The 24,429-nt window shown below is 40.1% G+C and overlaps 1 protein-coding gene across 1 annotated transcript in view; it reads left to right on the top strand.

Moving 5' to 3' along the window:
• si:dkey-246g23.2 (solute carrier family 66 member 2) overlaps positions 1-24,429 on the top strand; it is a 74,806-nt gene that overhangs the window by 872 nt on the left and 49,505 nt on the right. Inside the window, exons 2-3 of the mRNA XM_034223398.1 lie at positions 4,797-5,039; positions 5,584-5,717. Of these exons, the coding sequence (XP_034079289.1) occupies positions 4,831-5,039; positions 5,584-5,717 (343 nt within the window). The 5' untranslated portion in view covers positions 4,797-4,830. The remainder of the gene's footprint in view (positions 1-4,796; positions 5,040-5,583; positions 5,718-24,429) is intronic.

Below are 24,429 nucleotides of genomic sequence, written 5' to 3'. Positions count from 1 at the left end.
CAAGGGCATTGACCTAGCATTAACTTTCATAGCTTTTTTCAAAATGACATGAGGCAAGGGGCCAATTAATAAAGCGATTTTTTAAAATATTTATCAGATGAAGTGAATAAACATTACGACTCATCTGGCTCTGACATTTATTTTCAAATAAACTGACCAATGTATTTACTAGCCTTATTCACCCTGGATAGACAATATGTTACTGCATTTCATAGCTGTAACTGTATACTAGTTGTAAATGTTTTGTGAGAGTTTATAACTTGAACTGGCTTCTCCTCCAGCAGTGAGGTCTGTCCTTATTTCTGTCCTTACTTACAGCTGAGTTATGAGAAATATAATATGTTATCAGACCCTGATCATTTTCTGGGTGACTCTCGGTGCTCCATGTACGCTGCATCTCCTGTCATGTTGAAATAACCTTTTTCTCAGCTATCATAAACCAAGTATGTAAAATAAATACCATCATTAAACCTGCTGCTGACCTTTTCTACTAAATAACTTCCTGGTGCATTGACTGGCCCTCTAAGCTTTACCCAGTGACTTGTCAGCTGAAAATGCCAAACAGATATTTGAGCCAAGGAGTTTATATTCTTGTTGGTCCTCTGGTATAGATGTGTCAATGGCAACCATACTATGAAGTGACCTGAAGAGTAACACATGTGTCAGTATTTTCTCAGAAGATGTAGGTCATGCTTTTGTGTACAGAGCAACATACTAGCTAAACATCAAATGTGTCCACGTGCCATTCTCATTTCCTAGGAGTTTTCTGTCCGTATCACATTGTCTAAAATGTAATTAACCATTCTATTTGTTCTCTAGAGTTCCCTGGAGAAAGAGGGAATTAGTAACCTTTATGTTATTATCCCTTCAAGAATGCTGGCTAGCACAAAACGTCATCTTTTTATTTCATTATAGTGTACAGTAATCGATGCCATTTCATTTACATTGTAATATCACAGTACCACAGTACACTCACTCACTACACTCCCCCCTCCCTCCCTCCACCCGCAACACAATGCTTATCAATATAACTTAAACAACAGAGCCATGAAAATAAACATAAAACGGAAAAAAATAAAACGTCACTATTTTAAAGAGTAGCCAAGCTGAACTAGTTATGCTGCACACAGGGCATTACGTGTGTGTGAGGACCTGTGGTGAGTTTTCAGAGAGAAGTCAGTTAGCAGGTGGAGACACGGAATAGTCATAATACTTTTGAAAGAGATGATAGGGTTTAAGGGCATACACAACAACATGAAACACAGTTCAAACCTAAATACATAAATACAAAAATCAGAAAAAGAAGAAAAACAGATACATAATTTACTGGACCTAGTTAACAGATAACAGATTTATCATAAATGCATAAGTTCAATAATTGTGATATATAATTGAAGTATCAAAAGCAATGTTTGTTGTTGCTTACTTTAGCCACTTTCCCATCTATTTGCAAAGACATGAACTTGATTCTCCTGGTCATTTTTTCATTCCATATCTAAATGGTTCTTCCATTTATAGTGGCGATTACCAATTCCTTGTAATTAGTTTGATTACTACTAGGAATAAGTAGGAATCTTTCTTTTTAATGTCTTCTGTTCTTTCAAAGTAGTAGTGTAAGTTTATTTTTATTTTAGGAAATACAAAAATAGTTGACAGTTACTTTATAGCTAGACACGCTTTTTGTTATCTCCACTGTACCAGCTAATACTGACCCACTCAGCTGTCACACCTGCCTGTCATCTCTGCCTTCTCAGGATACTGTCTGTTTGACCTTTCCTTGAACTCCACTTGTTCCCTCTCTGTGGGAGGTTTCCACATATTTAGCTTCAAATTCCACACCTGTCATCCCCGTCTGTCTATGTGGCTGCTCATACATAAAACACACACACCTCTACCTTTCTGTAAAATGTACAAGCAAACGTTACCACCCAACTTAATGTAATTGTAAAAAGAAAATCTATTTTGCGAGCTCCAGTTAATGTGTCCTGCACAGCCAACATATTCATAACGGAGAAAAACGTAATAATTAAACTGATGTGACTTATCCATCTTTAAATATGGAAACTATTGCGGAAACGTATTTCTTGTATACTAGCACACAGTATAGGTATACTTCAGGTGTACATGAGTATATGAAGTAGGGCTGCTCGATTATGGCAAAAATCATAATCTCGATTATTTGAGTCAATAATTGATATCACGATTATTAAAAACGATTATCCATTTACTTTGAAAACATCCATTTCTTGGAAAAATAAATGTGAACAGTATGTTTTTAACAGTTGATTACCCTGAACTTTAAGTATAATTCAACTGAAAAAACAATTTAAAAAATGGTTTTATTTCGATTATGTTGTTTTCATAATTGTTGCAAGCCAAAATCGTAATTGCGATTAAAATACGATTAATTGAGCAGCCCTAATATCAAGGCAGTGCATGCACTGTACTTGCATTTAGGTCACAGATAGAGAAATATAAAAATGTTTGTATACGCAATAATTGTGAAAGTTAATGATTTGTTACATAGATTAGAATTTAAAAGGTAAAGAAGCTAAACTGACATGAACTTTTTAAGCTTTACATGTTATATGTCATCAATAAGACAATTCATAATCAAATATTGAATAGGAACTGTTTTGAAAGTAAATCGCTCTGTAAGGGAATCTATACTTCCTCAATAATGTGAGTGCATTATAAAATGTAAGAAAAGGGAAATGCTGGAGGGAACGGTTAAACCTCAAAACGTTAAGAGATGATGACTTGGATAAATACAGAAGCCGCAGAACACACGGTCACGGGCTGAAGCGGTATACTGTATTGTTGCTGCTGCTTTCAAAGACTGATAAGATAGAATAGTTATATTCTCTATTGTGGACTCTAGCCCATCAAGAATGAACACAACAGTAATTTACCATCATAAGCAGGGGTGTCCAAACTCTTTTCAGTGAAGGCCACATACAGAAAAACATACGAAGGGCTGGGCCACTCACTAGAGTCATATTGCCTCATAAGTTCAGTTATAAGTTAGCAAAATCAATCAAATGTAGGTAAATTATTATATATTGAATATGCGTTAAGAAAAAAAACAGCCTACATCACAGCGCTCCATAGGGTTTCATTTATTTGTTATAAAAGTGTTGGAAGCTTATCTCTTAAAACAGAAGCCTCAGATTGTTTATAATGAGGGGAAATAGGAAGTGCCTGTTTCATGCTTGTTATGCAAATGAGTTATTGGACTTTAATTGACTGAATTCATTTGAAACGTGGTCTTATTAACACACATATACTACTGTGTAATATCTGTTTACATATATACTTAAGAAGAGAGATGACTTTTATTAATCCCTCGTGGGGAAATTGTTTCTCTGCATTTGACCCATCCTAGTGTTAGGAGCAGTGTGCTGCCATTTTGAACGGCGCCCGGGGAGCAGTGTAGGGAACGGTGCCTTGCTCAGGGACACCTCGGAAGAAGCACAATATAAGAAAAGTACAAGTTTCAGGTGTAGGCCATATTCCGTTATACTTGTTGAATTGGCTGGCCCCGGGGCCGTTGTTTGGACAACCCTGATCTAAAGTAACCATACTGTGTAACTGCAGTCATTCTGACTTGTCATACAGTAGGAGGAGCAGCACAGGTGTTACTAATAACATTAACGTTATTTTCTATACAAGTCTGTCAGTGAGCCATGACAGTGTGACATCATACACATCAGCCATCAAACCATTTCATTATTGTTCTGCTGATTATTTTATGGTTGCATTTATTTTTTTTCTTAATTTTGTATCTAAAACTTACATAGTGTGTTGCAGCCAATTTGATGTATTTTAATATTTGTATAAAGGTGCTGTGATACTACTGAATTGACCTGGGCATAGGCGGGGACTCAGACAATTTCAGGGTACAGCCTACTATTTGGGGAGGACACAGGTGCACAGCATTAGGGATTGGGAATCACCAGTTTGTTTTGAGTTAATTTCAGTTTATTTCTTTATCACAGTTAGTTGTTTAGTTATCAGTTAAACACCCGGCTCTTGTTTTGCTGTCATCATCCTGCAATCCAAATAAACATCTTAAATGCACTCAAAGAGAAGACCTGATTTGCTGTCAACACCACGCGTCTGGAAAAGCTTCACACCATATCCCTCACTGGCAAATATTTGTTGTTCGGTTGCCTTTACATAGTGGAAAGTGTCCAATCCAGTGTCTCCTAGCCCAAGGATGATGTCTTTAAATGTATTTAATTGTCAGTTTAAAACTCAAAGATATATAGTTTAATATTAATATAATATATAAAACACACAAAAGGGGGAAATGTACATATTTGAGAGGCCAAAATAGCATTTTCAAACATTCTTTAATGGGAAATAATACTAATACTAATGGAATAGTTAGCAATCATCTTTTTTAAATGTTTATTATTGCAGCTCTAAATTAAGCCATAATTCATTTTATTGTTGTTTATTTTACAGTAATATGTCTAAAAAGTCTTCAGCAAAAGGACTGACGTTGCATAAACATTATATTTTCTCTAAAGATACATCGAAGTTTGCATGAGTTTAGCATCAGTCATTGTGTTTTATGTAGAGGATACATTGTATTCAGCAAGGAGAGCTATTTAAACAATCAAATCCATACCTGAAGTATTTAAAACAATCAGCTTAATACATTGTATTGCTGATGGACTCCAGGGTAATGTTCACTTCAGGGCCTGTTATTGACCTCTGGCTACCTCAAAGCATCCATCAGGCTAACTGCTGAGCATCCATTACATCTCCTTCATTCTGCTTCCTCTCAGGAGCGCCCCTAACCCCTGAGCTGCCCCCGGTGTGATGGATGGAGAGGAGCTTCTGCAGGGTGGGGACACGGAGGCCTCGTGGTCCCTGCTGTCCTGGATGGCGTCCTTACTCATGGTGTTCGGGGGGGCCCTGCCCTATGTGCCCCAGTACCAGGACATCCAGAGGAGCAACCACAGTGAAGGCTTCTCCACCAGAGTCTGCCTCGTGCTGCTCATCGCCAACATCCTGCGCATCTTCTTCTGGTGAGCAACAGAGGGGAAGGCTTTTCATTTCCTCTGATTTTGACATTTATATTTTTTTCCTGTCTTCTTTTTGCTCTTCGTAGGGCACAAAGGTCATTCCTTAGATCAGTCTTGGTGTCAAAAATTGATGAAATTGGAATATGATCACAGTATAAAACTAGATGAATTATATTATCTGAGCTTTTTACTGTTCCCTTTAAGATTTTACAAAGGCTTTTTCACACAGCAGAGGGCAAAGGTCATTGTTCTGACTGGAGGTGCCGAGGAGGGGAATTAAATAGATATTTTACAGAATCGGGTTGGAAGACTGTATTATTTATAAGGTCATTTTGTGCTGCTGAAAGCCTCCATGACATGCCCTGTAATAATAAAACCTATATTGGTGAATGAATAGTTTACTGTTGTATGAGGGTGTATACAGGCCTTGTGTACAGTGTATGTGTTGTGTCTTACTTTTAGTGCAAAGGCCATACTAGACTCTTATAGTGTCTTTTTATATTGTATCCCAAAAGTTTCTCTGATTTCTATTGTTGCGTCCTTGCAGGATAGGGAAGCAGTTTGAGCTCACCCTGCTGCTCCAGAGTGTGGTGATGATCCTCACCATGTTTGCCATGCTCCATCTCTGCTGCACCGTCCAAAACAGCAACCGAGTGAGCACCAAGCAACACCGACTCTCAGGTACCCACCCAAACCATCTTAACACATAGCAAAAAAAACAACAATTACAATCACCGCCATTTATCTAGTAATTACAATCATTTGAGGGTAGTAAACAACAGCGTGCCACTGCTCTGTCAGCAGTTTATTGCTTCAACTCCCACTCCTTGCCAAAAGAGGGGGCCATTGGAGAAGCTTAACTGGCAAGGCTGCTGTTTTCAAAATGCCTTACCTCTGAGAGCCACATATTTAAATGCATATTCACTTGCCTTATTCTTTATGTATTAGTTACCTTAGGCTCCTTAAAACAGATGCTGCTCTACACTGGCTGTGTTAAAGCCCGATGGGTAATGACATTGTGTCATGGATATTAAGATGTGTAAGAAAATGCAAGTCAAAGCAGAAATGGCCTGTGGATGTATTACAGTAGTTGCTGTTCTGTATCACACAAGATTAGGTTGTTCTGGGGACGTGTGTGTGTGTGTGTGTGTGTGTGTGTGTGTGTGTGTGTGTGTGTGTGTGTGTGTGTGTGTGTGTGTGTGTGTGTGGTGTGTGTGTGTGTGTGTGTGTGTGTGTGTGTGTGTGTGTGTGGTGTGTGTGTGTGTGTGTGTGTGTGTGTGTGTGTGTGTGTGTGTGTGTGTGTGTGGGTGTGGGTGTGGGTGTGGGTGTGGGTGTGGGTGTGTGGCGGGAAGGAGGAAGTGAATATAGATGGGAAGGAGAAAGCTGAGACTAAGCATCCGATTTAAATATTGTGTATACATATTTTTGCGAGTGCAGAGGGAGAGAGCCTGTCAAAGGTTATTCTCAGGGTCACTCTTTAAAAGGTGCCGTCTCTTATGGGTAATTGTGTTTTTTTTTTTCACGGACGCTCCAGTTGATTGCTTTTGCAAATGGACTGACAGAAATTCAATCCAAGTACAATTTGTATGAGATTACAGCCCGTAGAGGGACATGGGGTGACGGAGTCTTGTAATACTCTTTATGCAGAGCAGAGTGTGTTATTTAAGACATAAATTATAATCATGTTGATGGGTTTTTAAAGAGGGATATGTTTCTTTATAAATCAGAACAGGATTGTTTGTCCACTTGTGTCACTGTCAGTGGCAATTCTTTTAAAGTGACTTGTAACTGAGAGATGGAAGATTCTGAGTGTGGACATGTCATCTGTATCTTTGGCGTGTGTGATTCTCAGCAAAGAACTGTTGTATTACTCACCACGAGGGCCCACGCTCATTGTTATCATTTCACTTGTGGTAGATTGCTCGTTTTCTCTGAGGGTGGATGGTATCATAAGCTCTATATCGATCTGTGCTCAATATTTCTACATATAGTATTTTAAAAAAAATAAAAAATAGAATGGCAGATGCAGAGCGCAGACCATCGCCACTGCCATGTGCTCCTCAGATGGCTCCATAGCCCTAGTCAGAAAGTCATTATTCCAACTATGTTCATGAGCTTTAAAGAGGCCCTGTTATGCTTTTTTGGATTTCCCTTTCCTGTAGTGTGTTATTTAGGTTTTAGTGCATGTAAATGGTCTGTAAAGGTTAAAATTCCAAATGTTCTCTCCCACAAACGCCCCCTCATGCCTGAAACACCTCGATTCCTTTTTTTACTTCGGGAACATAGTGACATCACTACCTAACACTCGTGCTTCTATTGTGGGACATATCTTAGCGGTTGACCAATCACTACAGAGCTGGCTGGGCTCTGGTTTCAGACAGAGGGTGAAAAGAGGTGCTGCAGCACAGGCAGTATGAGAAAAATAAAGAGCTTTTTGAACATTAAATCATGGAGACATGTCACAGTAGAGACACAGACTACAATATTAAACCTGAACATGAGCATGACACAACACTGACACCAAGAAGTAGAAGTTTAAAACATTTGAAAACACGTAGATATGTGTCTAAGTTGTTTATGACTTGCGGGGATGTAAAATACATTTTTCCCCAGTAGTGAACTCATTTTTCTGATGTATTCTGACACAAATTCAGCACATACGCCATCTCTCGCAATGCTAACAGAAACAAAACATCATTTGCATTTTCCCATCGTCATTCAGATCAATTCCCAAATGTAATGGGTTCATCTTCAGCCCATGCTACACCCGCAAACCAAGGTTTGTGGTGAATGTAGTTTTTTCTTTAATCCTGCTGACAGACAAACAAATAAACAGCCAAAGACCTAACCTCCTAAGCAGAGGTTATTCAAACTCTGTCAGCGCGCCATATGTTCTCTCTATGTTAAACAGGCTTAGATACAGAGAGATGATGATGATGATCACCGATTCGCCGCAGATTATTGTGTCTGCTATGACCCCGGTTACTAAAACATTGCAACACAAGCTGCTTACGTCAACCCCCGCCCTTTATAGAAGGGGGAGGGGGTAGGGTTTCAGGCTCACAGAGCACGGGTACCATGATGGGTCAGGACAAGAATAGATTGGACCAGCCTTTCCTCCTAACTTATCAGGACATCCCCATGTAAAGTAGTTTCTTCCCATAAGATTTCTAACTATTTTGAAGTCGCTTTCATTTTCATTTATCAGCTAGTCTCCCAGCAGCACCCTTCTTCTCTGCTCCACTGTCCTTCTTTTTCTCTCCACTGCTCTTCTTCTCACTTCTGTCTTGCCTTATGTTGCTTGTTCATCTTGCTCTTCCTCCTCCTCTTCCTTCACCTCACCTCACCTTTAAGGAAGGACATCTGAGACTGAAATCCACGTGTGTCACATCGGGGTCATCTATGATCTATCAGCCCGCTTGCCAACACCTGTTCCCTGCTTGCTGACTTGATTTTCCACTTCCTAAAGACAAACACTAATTATATGACAAATTGAAATGAGGAATTACTTAACATTTGTCTTTGCAACTGCCGCTGCTGATTTCTGCATTTGTTTCATTCTGTTCCCCCTCTCCACCTGCTGTGGTTTCCCGTACTTGTGAAGGCATCTCTTGGCATGTGTGTGCTACAGAAGGTGTTTTCCATATTTAAGTAATTTATTTCTGCTGATTTCTGTTTTGCTTTTCACCTTAGGGTGTTCAATGTGCTGCCGACTAAATGTGGCATGATGCCTTGATTCATGGTTGCTCCCGCCAAGCTTGTTTCCTGCAGCTGGCTTTGCAGTGTTGCAGTGATACAAAACACTTTGATAAGTCGAATACGCTTAAGTGATTCAGATTCAGGCCTTTTTTACTTTTGTAGTACTCCGGTGTGAAAGCGCCTAAAGGTTCTGCTTTCACACTTGTTGGTGATGTTCCCATCCATGGTACGTTTACATAATGTCTTCCTGAACAAAGTGTAGGTGTTTACCATTGTTGCCAGGAAACAATGTTGGAAACTTATCTGATGTATCCAGGGAAATGGAGAACAATGGGGGAGCAATGTTATTGTGACTGAAAAGAGTGATGTTTACAAACCTTTTATAAAGATTTTTTGTTTGGCTTCAAGTTGAGGTATGCTGGGCGATATGAAGAAAATCCAGAATCCAGATATCTCCGAACAAATACCTCAATATCGATATATGTTGAGACAATATTGTAGGGTTGACCATTGATGCCTTTATATTATAAAGAGTGATCAGCAATGTGGATTTAATGACCATGCGGTTAATGGAAAATAACATAAAAACTAAGGAAAAACATCACTTGCAAATATTACGGTGTGCATAATACCCAAGACAATATCTAGATTCATAACGATCTCAATGTTATGTAAGGGATACACCTTCATGGTTTTTCATATATGAGCGCCTTGATGCACATTATCCAGCTTATTTCATGGCTACAATAAACCCTTGTTTGTATTCACAATATTGATTCAAAAATTATTTGGTTGATTTTTAAAATGATCGTGTTGCTTCCGCCAAGACATTTTATTTCTTATTGCACTGCGTACCAATGGCTGGAGATCAGCGACAGCAATGTAACTTAAAATGACGGCAGCATCAAGGTTTTCTGTAACTGTCCAAGTCTGTTCACATTTTCTTTTCCATTAACCAGTCTTAAAACAATGTCGGAGCTCATACCATATTTATATACAGCATGCTATATCATGTGTACTTCCTGTCTGTCTTCTTCTGTTGATTTTTCTGAAGTCCAGAGCTCTGTTTTTTAACCACTTTCTTTTCTTCACTGGTGACAGTTTAGCCATCATGAACCCAAAGTTTCGTTGTCTGCACAAATATGAAAAATAATTACTCAAAAAGTATTTCATGGTGTTTTCTGAGGGAGCAATGTTATTTGTCTAAAGCTGGCGTTAAAGTTGCGGGGCTTTTTCATGCGGATTGATATGACTGCACATAGTCCTTCTTAGCAACGGTCTTTTAGCGAGAATTATCAACCTGAGTCTAGAATGTCCAAATTGACCTATCAGAAACGAGAATTCACTAAGCCGTGTAATACATTGATATATTTTCCATTCCTAAATGAGATCGTTATGATTTGCTGTCCTGTATCTGTGAAATAATTGTATCCCCACTATTTGATCTCCTTTTTTTTTAACATGAACTACAGTACTTTTGTTATCATGAGATATTGTATTTGTAAAAGTATGTATTGCATTCTGACTCAAACTAGTGTTGTCACGATACCAACATGTTGGTTTCGATACCTATACCAAGTCAAGAATTGCGATTCCGATTCTTTTTCGATACTTTTCTTAAAAAAAGGGAAACAGTCTTAAATGTAATTATTGTGCTTTATTTCACACCAGAACCATAACAAAAACTTTTAAACAATGAGAACAATAAACAAAATAAATGACAATAATTCGTATTAAATAAAATTAAGCATCATCTCAAACAACTTTTTTGTTTTATAAAATATAATTTTTTTTATATTTTATTAACATTTAATAGTACAGTAATATAAATAATTATTGACAAAATGTATATTGCAGATGTTAGCCACATTGGTAAGTTAGCTAAAAATGTATCATTGCCATTAATTGCCTCGTTTGTCACAAAATAAATTACACTGGTTTGACTTAGATTTGAGGGCATGGGCATGTTATCATGCATGTTATCTATCACATTCGCTAACCTGTCTGTCTTTAAATTCTTTAAACAGCTCTGGATGCCGGTTGGCGGGTGCTTAGCCAAGTTTGATGTGTTGGCTCCCTTGGTTTGCAGGGATCTAAAACATTTCTCACAGACAGGCCTCGTGGTGTCCGTAGGCTTGCCCTCACTGTCAGAGATATAGCTCAAATACTTCCAAATGTCGCTTCTGCCGTCTTTTTTGTCAACAAGCCGAGGCGCAGCGGCAGTTGCACTCCCACTTGCAGCCATGCTTCTCGTTTTCTCACATGCTCTGGCAGCTAGCGCGTGGCCGCGTGCACGAGAGAGGGGAGGGACTTAGAGCGTGCTTGAGAGGGGCGGGACTGCAGAGCAGGCACGGCTGCAGAGCAGGGAGAGTGGAAGCAGAGCGCTGAACACACAATGCTCTTATTAAAACGGCGCTTTCTCACCGGAGTACTTTTCCCCGTCATTCTTAAAGTACCGATACTAATGAAACGGAGGAATCGTACCGTTTTTAACGGCAGGGTATCGCGGTACCTTTCAAGTATCGGTACACCGTGCAACACTAACTCAAACATGAATCGCATCACAGATAATCTTTTCACCTTTTAAACCCTTATATTGCGTTTTAAGTGGATGATGTGCCCTCATTTACGCTGTCAATTATGCATTTCCCTCTCTTGAACACGAAATCAACTGACATGGAGTTTTTCAAGTGCTGCCTTTTCAGTTAAGTGGAAGCCGAGAGAAAATCAACATGATTAGACCGGAATATACTTTTCTAGCAAGGTCACCTTCATTATCATTAATGAGTGTGAGGAGGTATGGACCGGGTAAATTAGATTCTCATTTTTGTATGTGTGTGCTTGTATTGATATTCTCTGCATCCCTCACTGCCTTAATCTTTATCAAAATGAAAGATCAGCAAAAGCAGAAGCTGTTTTTTTATCACTGTCAGCATTGTTGCAGAGCCATTTACAATACACCTAATTGTGAACATATGTCCAAAATGAACTGTCTCTAATGTATGAGTTATAATCTCCAAAGATTAAGAATGATCCAAAGGAAACCATTGAATACAAATTGAAGATTTTATGATTTATAGATTACATTTCGAGCCTGTGTGCAGTATCTGAAGTGTCTTTTGAATGGTTTCTATGCTGAGCTGACTCACAGTCCTGACTTTGCAGTGACTTCCTGTGATGGCCCCAGGGTGCCACATTAACAGCTCTGGCCTTATGATACAGAGACTGAGGTTGATAGGGGAGCGAGCCGTAGAGATTATGTTCAAAGACAAATGTGACTTCAGGGTAAGTGTCAGGCTTGGTGCAATGAAAGCGGGAAGTAACTTTGAACAAGTGGAAAGTAGAAATGTGAAGGACTGGGGAGCCACTGTGGAAGCAAATGAGGAAATTCTTCCTTCTAGTGTTCTGTGAATTATTTAAGTTTCAAATATTAATAGGAGTTAAGCTGCAACCAGTGGTTAATTTGAAATCAAATAAAAAGTTGAGCAACATCCTCCTCTACTGGTCTCACTGGGTAGAGCATTACTTTAACACATTTCACATCAGCTGTTAAGTTTTGGCAGTTGATCGTTTTACATTAGAGTTGACATTTAACAGCCAATGCTCTCAGCTCTCACCCACAACACAGCTTTATGAGTCACCTACCAAAAGAGCGGTTTATGGAAGCCAGTGAGAGCTAGGCAGACAATAAACAGAAGAAGAGATGGGACTGTTGATAGCTGCTGTTGACCCTGTGGTCATCCTTAAAACCATTAGCACTCAAGTGGTGAAAGCAATTTCAATTTGCTCTTGATAACCTCTTTGAGAGAGGTGCAGCCGAGCAGACATAGGAAGCGTGACAGGAATTGTTTAAAACAATGTGTGTGCTCAGTCCGTGTTCATTTGTTGCAAAAAAATACGTTACTTTTATACATTGCAGCAGTGTGGTGACTAACTTGAGTCATTTCGTCTGTCTTCCTGCTGAGAATGCATTGACGAGTATACCTCTTTAAATAAGCTTCTGACTCAAAAGACACACAACTATATCTTGAGGCACAGTGCGTTTATTTTCTTTCGGTCAAAGACAACTTGAAGGGGGGAGAATTCTGAATAATTTATCCTTTCACTTTTTTAACCCGAATTTGAACTTTGAACTTCCCAGTTTTCTGGAGATAGTATGCCACTGTCCACATTACAGCCCTGTACAGTAAAAATGAGTTGTATATGACCCTGAGTCATCGTTATATTGCAACGTTGAAGTTGGATGCAATTTCTCAGATTGTAAAGGGGCTCTATTGTGCTAATTTTCCGGTTTTATAATTGGATTTTGTTCCTCTACTGCAGTGGTTCTCAAAGTGGGGGGCGCGGCCCCCCTGGGGGGCGCAGAGGCATGCCAGGCGGGGGCGCGAGAGACCAGGAGGAAAAATTGTTATTATAAAAAAAAAAATCATAAATTGAAAAATTATTGATTCGAAAATAATATGATGCAGTACAGTACTATTACGTCTGGGTCTCTGTGTTTCATTAAAGCTCGGCTTTGTGTGTGTGTGTTTGTGTGGGAGCGAGAGAGAGCGCACCGGTACCGGAGATCGTTGTTGTTAGCTTCTGGTGCTATAGTGAGCTACGCTAACGGATATAACGAGTTTTTTCAACAACAAAGTGGAGGAGAGTCCTCTCCTGTCAGACTGACCCCCTAATCGCACCAGGAGCGTCTGCGCTGCGGCTGCGCCGCGCTGCGACCTCCTCCTGCATCCTAACCCACCAGGCGCGTTTCAAAACGTTGCGGAAGCAGAGCGTCGTGTGTGCAGCCTCGCAGTTGTTGGATGAACATTCCACTTCCTGCCTGCGCTGCGCCGCGTCAAAAATAGGATTCATCCTATATTTTAGAAATTCCTTGCGGCGAGGAGCTTCTGGGACGCTTCGAGCCGCGGCGCAGCGCGGCGCAGCGTGTCTGGTGGAATAGCACCCATTGACTAGAGTGGCCGCGATCGCTAAAAACGCCGCAGCCGCAGCGCAACGCAGCCGCAGCGCAACGCAGCCGCAGCGCAACGCAGCGCAACGCAGCGCAACGCAACGCAGTGCAACGCAGCGCAGACGCTCCTGGTGCGATTAGGGGGTGAGAGACTCAGTGAACTAAAGGACTCTCAGTGTTATCTCAGTGGGTCTCAAATGTTTTGGTCACCAATAATGTAAACAATTATTTCCGAGGCACACGTTTATATGATCATTATAGTTATAAAACAAATAAGAGAATAAATGAAAAACAGGTATGAAATACTATATGACAGTAAAACAAGAATAAAGTTTAAAAGGGTGATTTGTAAAATATCCATAAAGAAAAAGTAAATCTGTTAACAGTTCTGTTTCATATGGGTGTTGAGAGAGGTATCCATAGATCTCTTCATTTTGCTCTCAAAGTGCACCAGATTGATGCATTTAACTTCAATATTTAAAAATAAATCTTCCCGGGGGAGCTTGCCCCCGGACCCCCCTATGTGATGTCCACACACCACCTATAAAAATAGCACTTTACCCCTGCTTACGCCTATATGCCGTGAGCTGATTATCGAGCCTTCATTGTAACAGTTGCGGGTACATTGTGTATATGTATGGGGAATGTTGCAGTAGAAAATTCCACTGTAGCGCCCGGTACATTAATGGGAAACCCTAAATGTTTGAGCACGCTCTATGAAATGTCAAGCTACCCCACAGCACCCCCAAAAGAAGTCTCTGGCGCCGCCACTGAGCCTGACTATTTGTGTTGGGGGGGCCCGACTTTTTTTTTTCTCCAAAGGGGGGGCCTGACAGAAAAAGTTTGAGAACCACTGCTCTACTGTGACATGTTTACATGCTTTAATGTTCAAAAAGTGCTTTATTTTTCTCATACTGCTTGTGCTGCAGCACTTATTTTCACCCTCTGTCTGAAACCAGAGCCCAGTCTGCTCTGATTGGGTAGCTGGCCAACTCTGTTGTGACTGGTTATGATTAGAAAAAAACAACAAAATCATTTTAAAATCATAAATCTATTGATCATAAATCTATTGATCATAAATCTATCGATTAGATTTATGATTAGAAAATTATAAAAGTAGGGTAGACATGTGGATATGATCCGGTTGAACAAAACGTGCATCTAGCTATTTTCCAAAATCCTATGGAAAAATACCTTTGCTTTTTTGCCGAGGGAACCAGGGAACCCATGCGCAGCTTACTTCCGGGTTTTAGGATGCGTCACTGCACCACTCTATTGGTTATGAACAAGACTTCACTTTAAAATAGGGAACATGTTCTTAGATAGTAATACCTAATTTTGAGTTATGTAGACACCATTAACACTTATAGTTTCATGTCTTGTTACATACACTGAACAAAAATATAAATGCAACACTTTTGTTTTTGCTCCCATTTTTCATGAGATGAACTCAAAGATCTAAAACATTTTCTATACACACAAAATAACCATTTCTCTCAAATATTGTTCACAAATCTGAAAAAATCTGTGATAGTGAGCACTTCTCCTTTGCTGAGATAATCCATCCCACCTCACAGGTGTGGCATATCAAGATGCTGATTAGACAGCATGATTATTGCACAGGTGTGTCTTAGGCTGGCCACAATAAAAGGCCACTCTAAAATGTTCAGTTTTATCACACAGCACAATGCCACAGATGTCGCAAGTTTTGAGGGAGCGTGCAATTGGCATGCTGACAGCAGGAATGTCCACCAGAGCTGTTGCCCGTGAATTGAATGTTCATTTCTCTACCATAAGCCGTCTCCAAAGGCGTTTCAGAGAATTTGGCAGTACATCCAACCGGCCCTCACAACCGCAGACCACGTGTAACCACACCAGCCCAGGACCTCCACATCCAGCATGTTCACCTCTAAGATCGTCTGAGACCAGCCACTCGGACAGCTGCTGCAACAATCGGTTTGCATAACCAAAGAATTTCTGCACAAACTGTCAGAAACCGTCTCAGGGAAGCTCATCGTCCTCATCGGGGTCTCGACCTGACTCCGGTTCGTCGTTGTAACCGACTTGAGTGGGCAAATGCTCACATTCGATGGCGTCTGGCACGTTGGAGAGGTGTTCTCTTCACGGATGAATCCCGGTTTTCACTGTTCAGGGCAGATGGCAGACAGTGTGTGTGGCGTCGTGTGGGTGAGCGGTTTTCTGATGTCAATGTTGTGAATCGAGTGGCCCATGGTGGTGGTGGTGGGGTTATGGTATGGGCAGGCGTATGTTATGGACGATGAACACAGGTGCATTTTATTGATGGCATTGTGAATGCACAGAGATACCGTGACAAGATCCTGAGGCCCATTGTTGTGCCATTCATCCACAACCATCACCTCATGTTGCAGCATGATAATGCACGGCCCCATGTTGCAAGGATCTGTACACAATTCCTGGAGGCTGAAAACATCCCAGTTCTTGCATGGCCAGCATACTCACCGGACATGTCACCCATTGAGCATGTTTGGGACGCTCTGGATCGGCGTATACGACAGCGTGTTCCAGTTCCTGCCAATATCCAGCAACTTTGCACAGCCATTGAAGAGGAGTGGACCAACATTCCACAGGCCACAATCAACAACCTGATCAACTCTATGCGAAGGAGATGTGTTGCACTGCGTGAGGCAAATGGTGGTCACACCAGATACTGACTGGTTTTCGGACCCCCCCAGACCCCCCCAATAAAGCAAAACTGCACGTTTCAGAGTGGCCTTTTATTGTGGCCAGCCTAAGGCACACCTGTGCAATAATCATGCTGTCTAATCAGCATCTTGATATGCCACACCTGTGAGGTGGGATGGATTATCTCGGCAAAGGAGAAGTGCTCACTATCACAGATTTTTTCAAATTTGTGAACAATATTTGAGAGAAATGGTTATGTTGTGTATATAGAAAATGTTTTAGATCTTTGAGTTCATCTCATGAAAATGGGAGCAAAAACAAAAGTGTTGCATTTATATTTTTGTTCAGTGTAAGAATGGATCATATTTGTTAAGCGTTATTATGGGAGAATAACTATTCTTGTGGTACTACTGCCTTATTAGGCCCATATTGAGCAGAGCATATTAAGACCAAAACTCATGTACAACAACTTCCTAACTTGCAATAAATAAGCACGAGTTAGAGGGTTATTGAGGAAAAACTCTCAACTAATGGCGTATTACTTGTAGAATATGGTCATGTAGAATAAGGCATTAATAAGTGTTTTATAATGACTAATAAAGAGCCAATATACTGCTAATGTGCATGTTAATTAATAACTATTGATGGTTAATTTGTGTATATTCGGGATTGTGGGAAATTGTATTTCGATCTCTCTGTCTGTACACACAAACTGAAAGATTGACTATAAAGTTGACTTTTACTTGATTTAAAGTCAGATAATTTACATGCAGATAATTACATGCATACACATATATAGTGGGGCAAAAAAGTATTTAGTTAGCCACCAATTGTGCAAGTTCTCCCACTTAAAAAGATGAGAGGCCTGTAATTTTCATCCTAGGTATACCTCAACTATGAGAGACAAAAGGAGAAAAAAAATCCAGAAAATCACATTGTCTGATTTTTAAAGAATTTATTTGCAAATGATGGTGGAAAATAAGTATTTGGTCAATAACAAAAGTTAATCTCAATACTTTGTTATATACCCTTTGTTGGCAATGACAGAGGTCAAACGTTTTCTGTAAGTCCTTCACAAGGTTTTCACACACTGTTGCTGGTATTTGGCCCATTCCTCCATGCAGATCTCCTCTAGAGCAGTGATGTTTTGGGGCTGTCGCTGGGCAACACGGACTTTCAACTCCCTCCAAAGATTTTCTATGGGGTTGAGATCTGGAGACTGGCTAGGCCACTCCAGGACCTTGAAATGCCTCTTACGAAGCCACTCCTTCGTTGTCCGGGCGGTGTGTTTGGGATCATTGTCATGCTGAAAGGACCCAGCCACGTTTCATCTTCAATGCCCTTGCTGATGGAAGGAGGTTGTCACTCAAAATCTCACGATACATGGCCCCATTCATTCTTTCCTTTACACGGATCAGTCGTCCTGGTCCCTTTGCAGAAAAACAGCCCCAAAGCATGATGTTTCCACCCCCCATGTTTCACAGTAAGGTATAGTGTTCTTTGGATGCAACTCAGCATTCTTTCTCCTCCAAACACGTCTAGTTGAGTTTTTACCAAAAAGTTCTATTTTGGTTTCATCTGACCATATGACATTCTCCCAATCTCTTCTGGATCAATCTAAATGCTCTCTAGCAAACTTCAGACGGGCCTGGACATGTACTGGCTTAAGCAGGGGGACACATCTGGCACTGCAGGATTTGAGTCCCTGGCGGCGTAGTGTGTTACTGATGGTAGCCTTTGTTACTTTGGTCCCAGCTCTCTGCAGGTCATTGACTAGGTCCCCCCGTGTGGTTCTGGGATTTTTGCTCACCGTTCTTGTGATCATTTTGACCCCACAGGGTGAGATCTTGCGTGGAGCCCCAGATCGAGGGAGATTATCAGTGGTCTTGTATGTCTTCCATTTTCTAATAATTGCTCCCACAGTTGATTTCTTCACACCAAGCTGCTTACCTATTGCAGATGCAGTCTTCCCAGCCTGGTGCAGGTCTACAATTTTGTTTCTGGTGTCCTTTGACAGCTCTTTGGTCTTGGCCATAGTGGAGTTTGTAGGTGACCAAATACCTATTTTACCGAGGAATTTACCAATTAATTCATTAAAAATCCTACAATGTGATTTCCTGGATTCTTGCCCCCCATTCTGTCTCTCATAGTTGAAGTGTACCTAGGATGAAAATTACAGGCCTCTCTCATCTTTTTAAGTGGAAGAACTTGCACAATTGGTGGCTGACTAAATACTTTTTTGCCCCACTGTATAGAATACACTACAGGACACACACACACACACACACACACACACACACACACACACACACACACACACACACACACACACACACACACACACACACACACACATGGACAGACCCAACCTATTTAATTTACATATCCTACAACACACTGACAAAATGTTATGCTCACTTTCAACGTCAAGTGTGTTTAATTAAACCCCTGATAACAGCGACACTTTAATTAGCAAGTCAAATTAATTCAGGTATAGTAAAGGTGCTTTGAATGTTTAAAACATTGAAATTATATAACGTGCCCTGGAGGGTATTTATGAACATTATTTTTCTCCTTGTAAGTTCTCAAGATGAAGCTTATAGAAGAGCCGCAATGTGAAAACACTTTCCAAAACCGAAGATACATTTTTTTATAACATTAAGAAGATTTTCCCCCAGTCAGTTTAGCGCATTTGGCAAGGGGAGTGATGGCAAGTTGTTGGATATTTAAGCCAAAACATTCTGATGTCACATGGCCCTCGAGGGCTGTTTGTTGTCCCACATTAGTAAGAATGTGTGCAAACTGCTATCCTCCAAAGTGCGTGTATGTGTGTGTTTGTTATACACTACATAATTAATAATGGCTGGATTTCTTTTTGGTTTCCGAGTCCTGATATCGTACATGCTGGCTCACTGTCATGGCTTACTGGGACAGTTGAAAATAACGGAGCCATTGTTGATGTTATTAGTAACGCCAAATAACAATGGCTCCTACCAGCAGCTGTTCTAATTCTATGGCGAAGTGCGCCTCAAAGTTAGAGAAACCAAATTAAAAGTTGAGGTTGGTTTAACTTCACTTCACTTACCCAGATGTATTACTAATTAATTAACAGTCTTCTTAAGTTTGTATGGAAAAGTATGTAGTAGTTTTAATTTAGTAGGTTCCAGGTCTGGATAAATATGAAAAATAATAAGGACAGAATGTACAAATAATTGTTTTTCCAGTCTAGTGCCCATATTTTCTTCTCTAAATTATAACATTTAGATTTTGCGAAAATTGCATATTGAATTGTATCAGATACAGTTCCTAGCTACAATTGTCTGTCAAATATTTGACAATAGTCAGAATGAAACAAACTCATTTTAAACTTAGAACAATTTATCGACATAAAAACATCTAGCTATCTGTACTTGGATGTCAACGATGCTCTAAAACTCTACAGATGAGTCAGAAAATGACATTACATTTTGAAAAATGTGTAGGAAACCTGACTTCAGTCATTAATGTGTAAGGGTCAGATTTTTGACCACCATTCCTTTTGCTGCCCACTCCCAAATCTGAAATGACTAACCTTCCCACACGCATATAAACACACCAATCACAAAACCTTCCATAATATATAAGTTTGACTAAAACCAAAAAGTTTAACAAAAGTGAATTGCTAAGGCCTTTAACTTTGGACGCCTCTTCTCAGGACTGCGTGCATGGCTTACATATTTTATGAAATGATCTAATGGAGATATATTCATCAGACCTACTCAGGCAAGTAAATCAAACCCAGAGAGACTTGCTCTTGGCTCTCTAATCAAACATTGGATACTGAGCCTCTCTCCGAGGGTGCACTCTGATACCTTGTGGTTATTTATGGGTATGGGTTACTATTCCCTGAACTTGTCTTTGACCCTGCTGATCTGGTTATGTCAGTCAGGGCTGTGTGACGCCACATTAGACCAGCGCTTGAGAGAAAACCTGACAAACTGGCGCCATCTATCACCATCCACCTCAGCCATATAACCCGACGTGTGTGTGCGTGTGTGTGTGTGTCTGTGTCTGTGTGTTAGGTCATATGTTCCCATGTTTTGTGTGTGTCAGGGAATTTGTTCTGTTTTAGGTACAATATTGTGTGTGTGTTTGGTTTGTGTGTGTGTTTGACGTATTGATAAAGCAATCCATTTATCAGGCAGCCGGATGCCTGCTAACCTAACATGAAGTCAATACCTCCTGAGTGCCTGTTAAGTCAATGAAGGAACATCCTCATCTCCTCGCTGTGGCAGAGCCGGTTGATATCAATATATTTGATCAAATGTAGGCTATAAATAAGGTTACTGTAGTAATTGAAACCTTTCCTGATACTGACTTAAGCTTAAAGGAAACCACATTAGTTCATATCTCATCAACATTTTGCTCTAAATATAAACCTCTAGCATACATTAGATGAAACACGACTAACATGCAACCTATTGTATATGATTTCATTATCATAGTTTATTGTTTTTTTATTTAATTATTTATAGTGTCTTTTGGAAACATTGTCTTCATTTCAGAGCCGAAGGCGGCAATTAAGAAAATAGTTGTTGCAAGTCGAGTGATTTGTCAGAAAATCAGTGAAAATCCTCAAAATATTGTGTAACAAATCTGACCAAATTAGCATTTAGTTTTTGTTAAAATTTGAAATTGTTCCTTTTTTTCTTTATCATACGTTTTCTTGCATGTGAGGAGTACAATTAAATCATTGTTGCTTAGTTATCTTTGGTCGAATTACACAAAAAAAAGATGTTTAACTATTAAATAATACAAATCAAGGAATAGCTCGAACACTGCTCTTTCATTTAATCAGTTCAGTTTCTCTCCCCTTTTCTCCACCTAGCCCCTTTTTTTTAGCTGGCTGCTGCTACACTGTGGCTGACAAAGCTGCATTGTGTCCTAACCGGCTCGATTACTAGATCCACATACCAATAACTAAATGAATACACATTCCCAGAGTGTATGACCCCTTTCGAGGAAATGATGCAGAGCTAAATTGTCTCTGTTTGAGGGTTAATGCATGTTAGTCCTTGACTCCACAGTGTCAAGGAGGTGGCATGATAAACACATCCCTTTGAGGTTTGAGCTCATTATTCCCTCATTGAGTCAAAAATTACAATGAGATTGACTTCAACCTCTTGTCCTTCACTCTCTCATGGCCTTATGCTCAGTGTGTCGTCCTCTGATGAGACCAATCCAAGGGTATGCTAATGAGTGTTTTGTTTTTTTAAAGCAAAGCATGTTTGAAAGGGAAAACTCTTTCTGTCTCAAAATATATGTACACTACAACTACTAATAACAATTACATAAATAAAGATTCTCAACAAGTATATTTTTGGGATATGGGAAATACCTTATCTTGGGTGTAAGGAAAGGTAATGGCATGACTAAATCTGCTTGGGTTGGTTAGTCAATTTTCATTATTTAAAGAAAACACATGCTCCTACAGAAACGTTTTTCAAACCCTACACAATTCTGGGGTGATCCAATCTGTAGAGGAAGAAGAACTACAGCTGTGTGTGTAGTAGAGTATAGCAGGGTGCCTGCTTCCTACTGTCCTAATTGGAGAGGCAATGCTGTGCCCTGGGCATTCTGCCATCCATGAGACACCAGACTGTGCATGCTTCTCTGACTCGCCTCCAACATTTCCCACTGTGCTTCCTGAGAACACTAGTGCCTGCAGGACTCCCCTCAACCCAAACATGCATGCATACACACACACACACACACACACACACACACACACCACACACACACACACACACACACACACACACACACACACACACACAACACACACACACACACACACACACACACACACACAACCACACACACACACACACACACACACACACACACACACACACACACACACACACACACACACACACACACACACACACACACACACACACACACACACACACACAGTAAACTCAGACTGTGGCAAACATCTAAAGCTGGCGAGAAAAATACCTCTGTTTCTGGGAATCTAGGCTATCAAGAGTTTGTCTGTTGTTTGTTAACAGTCTTTTTTTGTCAATATTCCTGCAGATCAAATACTTCCACGAAAGCGGGACATATAATTATTAAAATAAACAAAAGAGCAACAAATTGGAATATATAATATCCCTGCTGTTCAGATTCTCAATGTACTTCAAACAATGAACTGAGCAGATTGGGTTGGAGTCGGGGGAAATTAGTGTTAAACAGTAGTAGGCTACAGCAAATATATATCAATGCCTGAATTTATTAGCGCACCAAAATTCCTACCACCAGTACACAAATATATCGGCAAGTAGCGTATACATACAGATGCATTCACGTGACTAGCAGCGAAACGATGCTGACTTTGCATTTCTATGGTGGGAGCGGTACCGAGTCCCGACCATACGGTGTTGCTATCCTCTGCGATGCGCACTACTTCAAATTTGTCGCAAAGCGCATGCGCTCAAAGTGGACCTTTCGACGCGCAACCAATCAGATGACTGCTGTGCTAATCAGTGCAAGCTAGCAGGGGAACTTGCTATTTTCACCACAAGTATCTGCACCAAACCTCACATTGAGCAAAAAAAATATATAAGTAGATGCAGCTTTACTTTCAGCTTGGATAGCTACAGCTGCTAGCCATAGCTAGCATCTAAACCAAGCAAACTGGGATGGCTATGGCGTGGATTCAATGCAGAAGTATGGACTGCACTTTAAACTTCTCTCCCCCACCATATAAATGTGTCTTTATTTATCTCCTATTCTCTCTCAAGCAAGTGGACACTGATGCAACCTCACAGCAAGAACATGCTTGCTGAATCCTATTGGGTCAGGTTTTAAAAACAAGCAAGAAAAATCCAGGATTTAGTTGTCTAGCAAAATGGAAGTACCTCATTTTTAACAAGACATGTTCAGACATGTATTCGACAGGAGGGGAGCTTCTGGCAATTCCTACCTGGTCAGATTCAGAAGTGTTTTTTTAAAGTTGTTTATGAACAAGCCCAGACATGCCATGTGAAGTGTTTCAAAGTCAAGTCAAAGTCAACTTTATTGTCAATCTTTCAGTTTGTGTGTACAGACAGAGAGATCGAAATGTTGTTTCCCACAATCCCAATCTGTCTGTTACAGTTTGCAACATCAATCAGGGTTCAGATGGAACAGTTGTTTTCTAGTATTGTGTGTGAAGTGAATGAGTAATTCTTAAAGCTGGTTCCTCTAACTGTTAATTGTCATGACAAGAATGAAGTCTTTAAATCTCTTTCTAACGGATCTGTAGACACAAATCACTACAAGACCTACATTCATGAAGCATCAAATTAGCTTTTTGTGTCTACTTTAGAGTGATCTGAAATGGAGAAGCAGAGCATTTGTTTTGCAAATGATGTTGTTGTCATTGCATTGGAGAGAAACAATCCATTTTCTGGGAAGCTAATTGCACTCTGATTGAATGCGTCCTATTTAAAGTTAAAATAGGCAGAATTGCAGATTGTCCTGAAAATCTTTTTTGCTCCAACAAAGAACTAAAGCTGCAGCATGGCCAATTGCTAGCTTGTTTGTATCACCTAGAGATTGACAGGCAGTCACTTCCCCCTGCTCATACACTTATTAATATATACTATTTAAGAATGTTTCTTCATAACTGAGACTCAAATGAACAGCTATTACACCCAATCTAAACAGCTGAAAAGCATTTTCCTTTGCCATGCCTTCTTAATATTTCTTTGTCTCCTCTTTGTGTAGAGATAGTACAAATAAATCATTGGAATGCTAAAAGATAGAGAAAATGTCTTATATCGATCCACACCTACAATGCTAAAAGCACTTTACAGAGCAGTTTGTGTCGATCAATACAAGACTTTCTCTTTCTTTGTACTGCTAATGCTTTTGAGAGCATGCTTGTTTTTCATATTTTTCATGATATACCTTTTGCTTATCCTCTGCTGTTTGCCCTAGGGTATAAAAATGGCCACTTACCCGTTATTACAGGTGTATTAAAAGCTACATGTATGAAAAGTGTCAATGAACTGCCACAGACATTATTTTAGGCTGGTAACTAAACACATG

This window comes from Gymnodraco acuticeps, unplaced genomic scaffold (assembly GCF_902827175.1).
Source record: "Gymnodraco acuticeps unplaced genomic scaffold, fGymAcu1.1, whole genome shotgun sequence".
Lineage (NCBI taxonomy): Eukaryota > Metazoa > Chordata > Actinopteri > Perciformes > Bathydraconidae > Gymnodraco > Gymnodraco acuticeps.
Note: the sequence above shows the minus strand (reverse complement) of the source record. Positions and strands in the feature narration are given on the sequence as shown.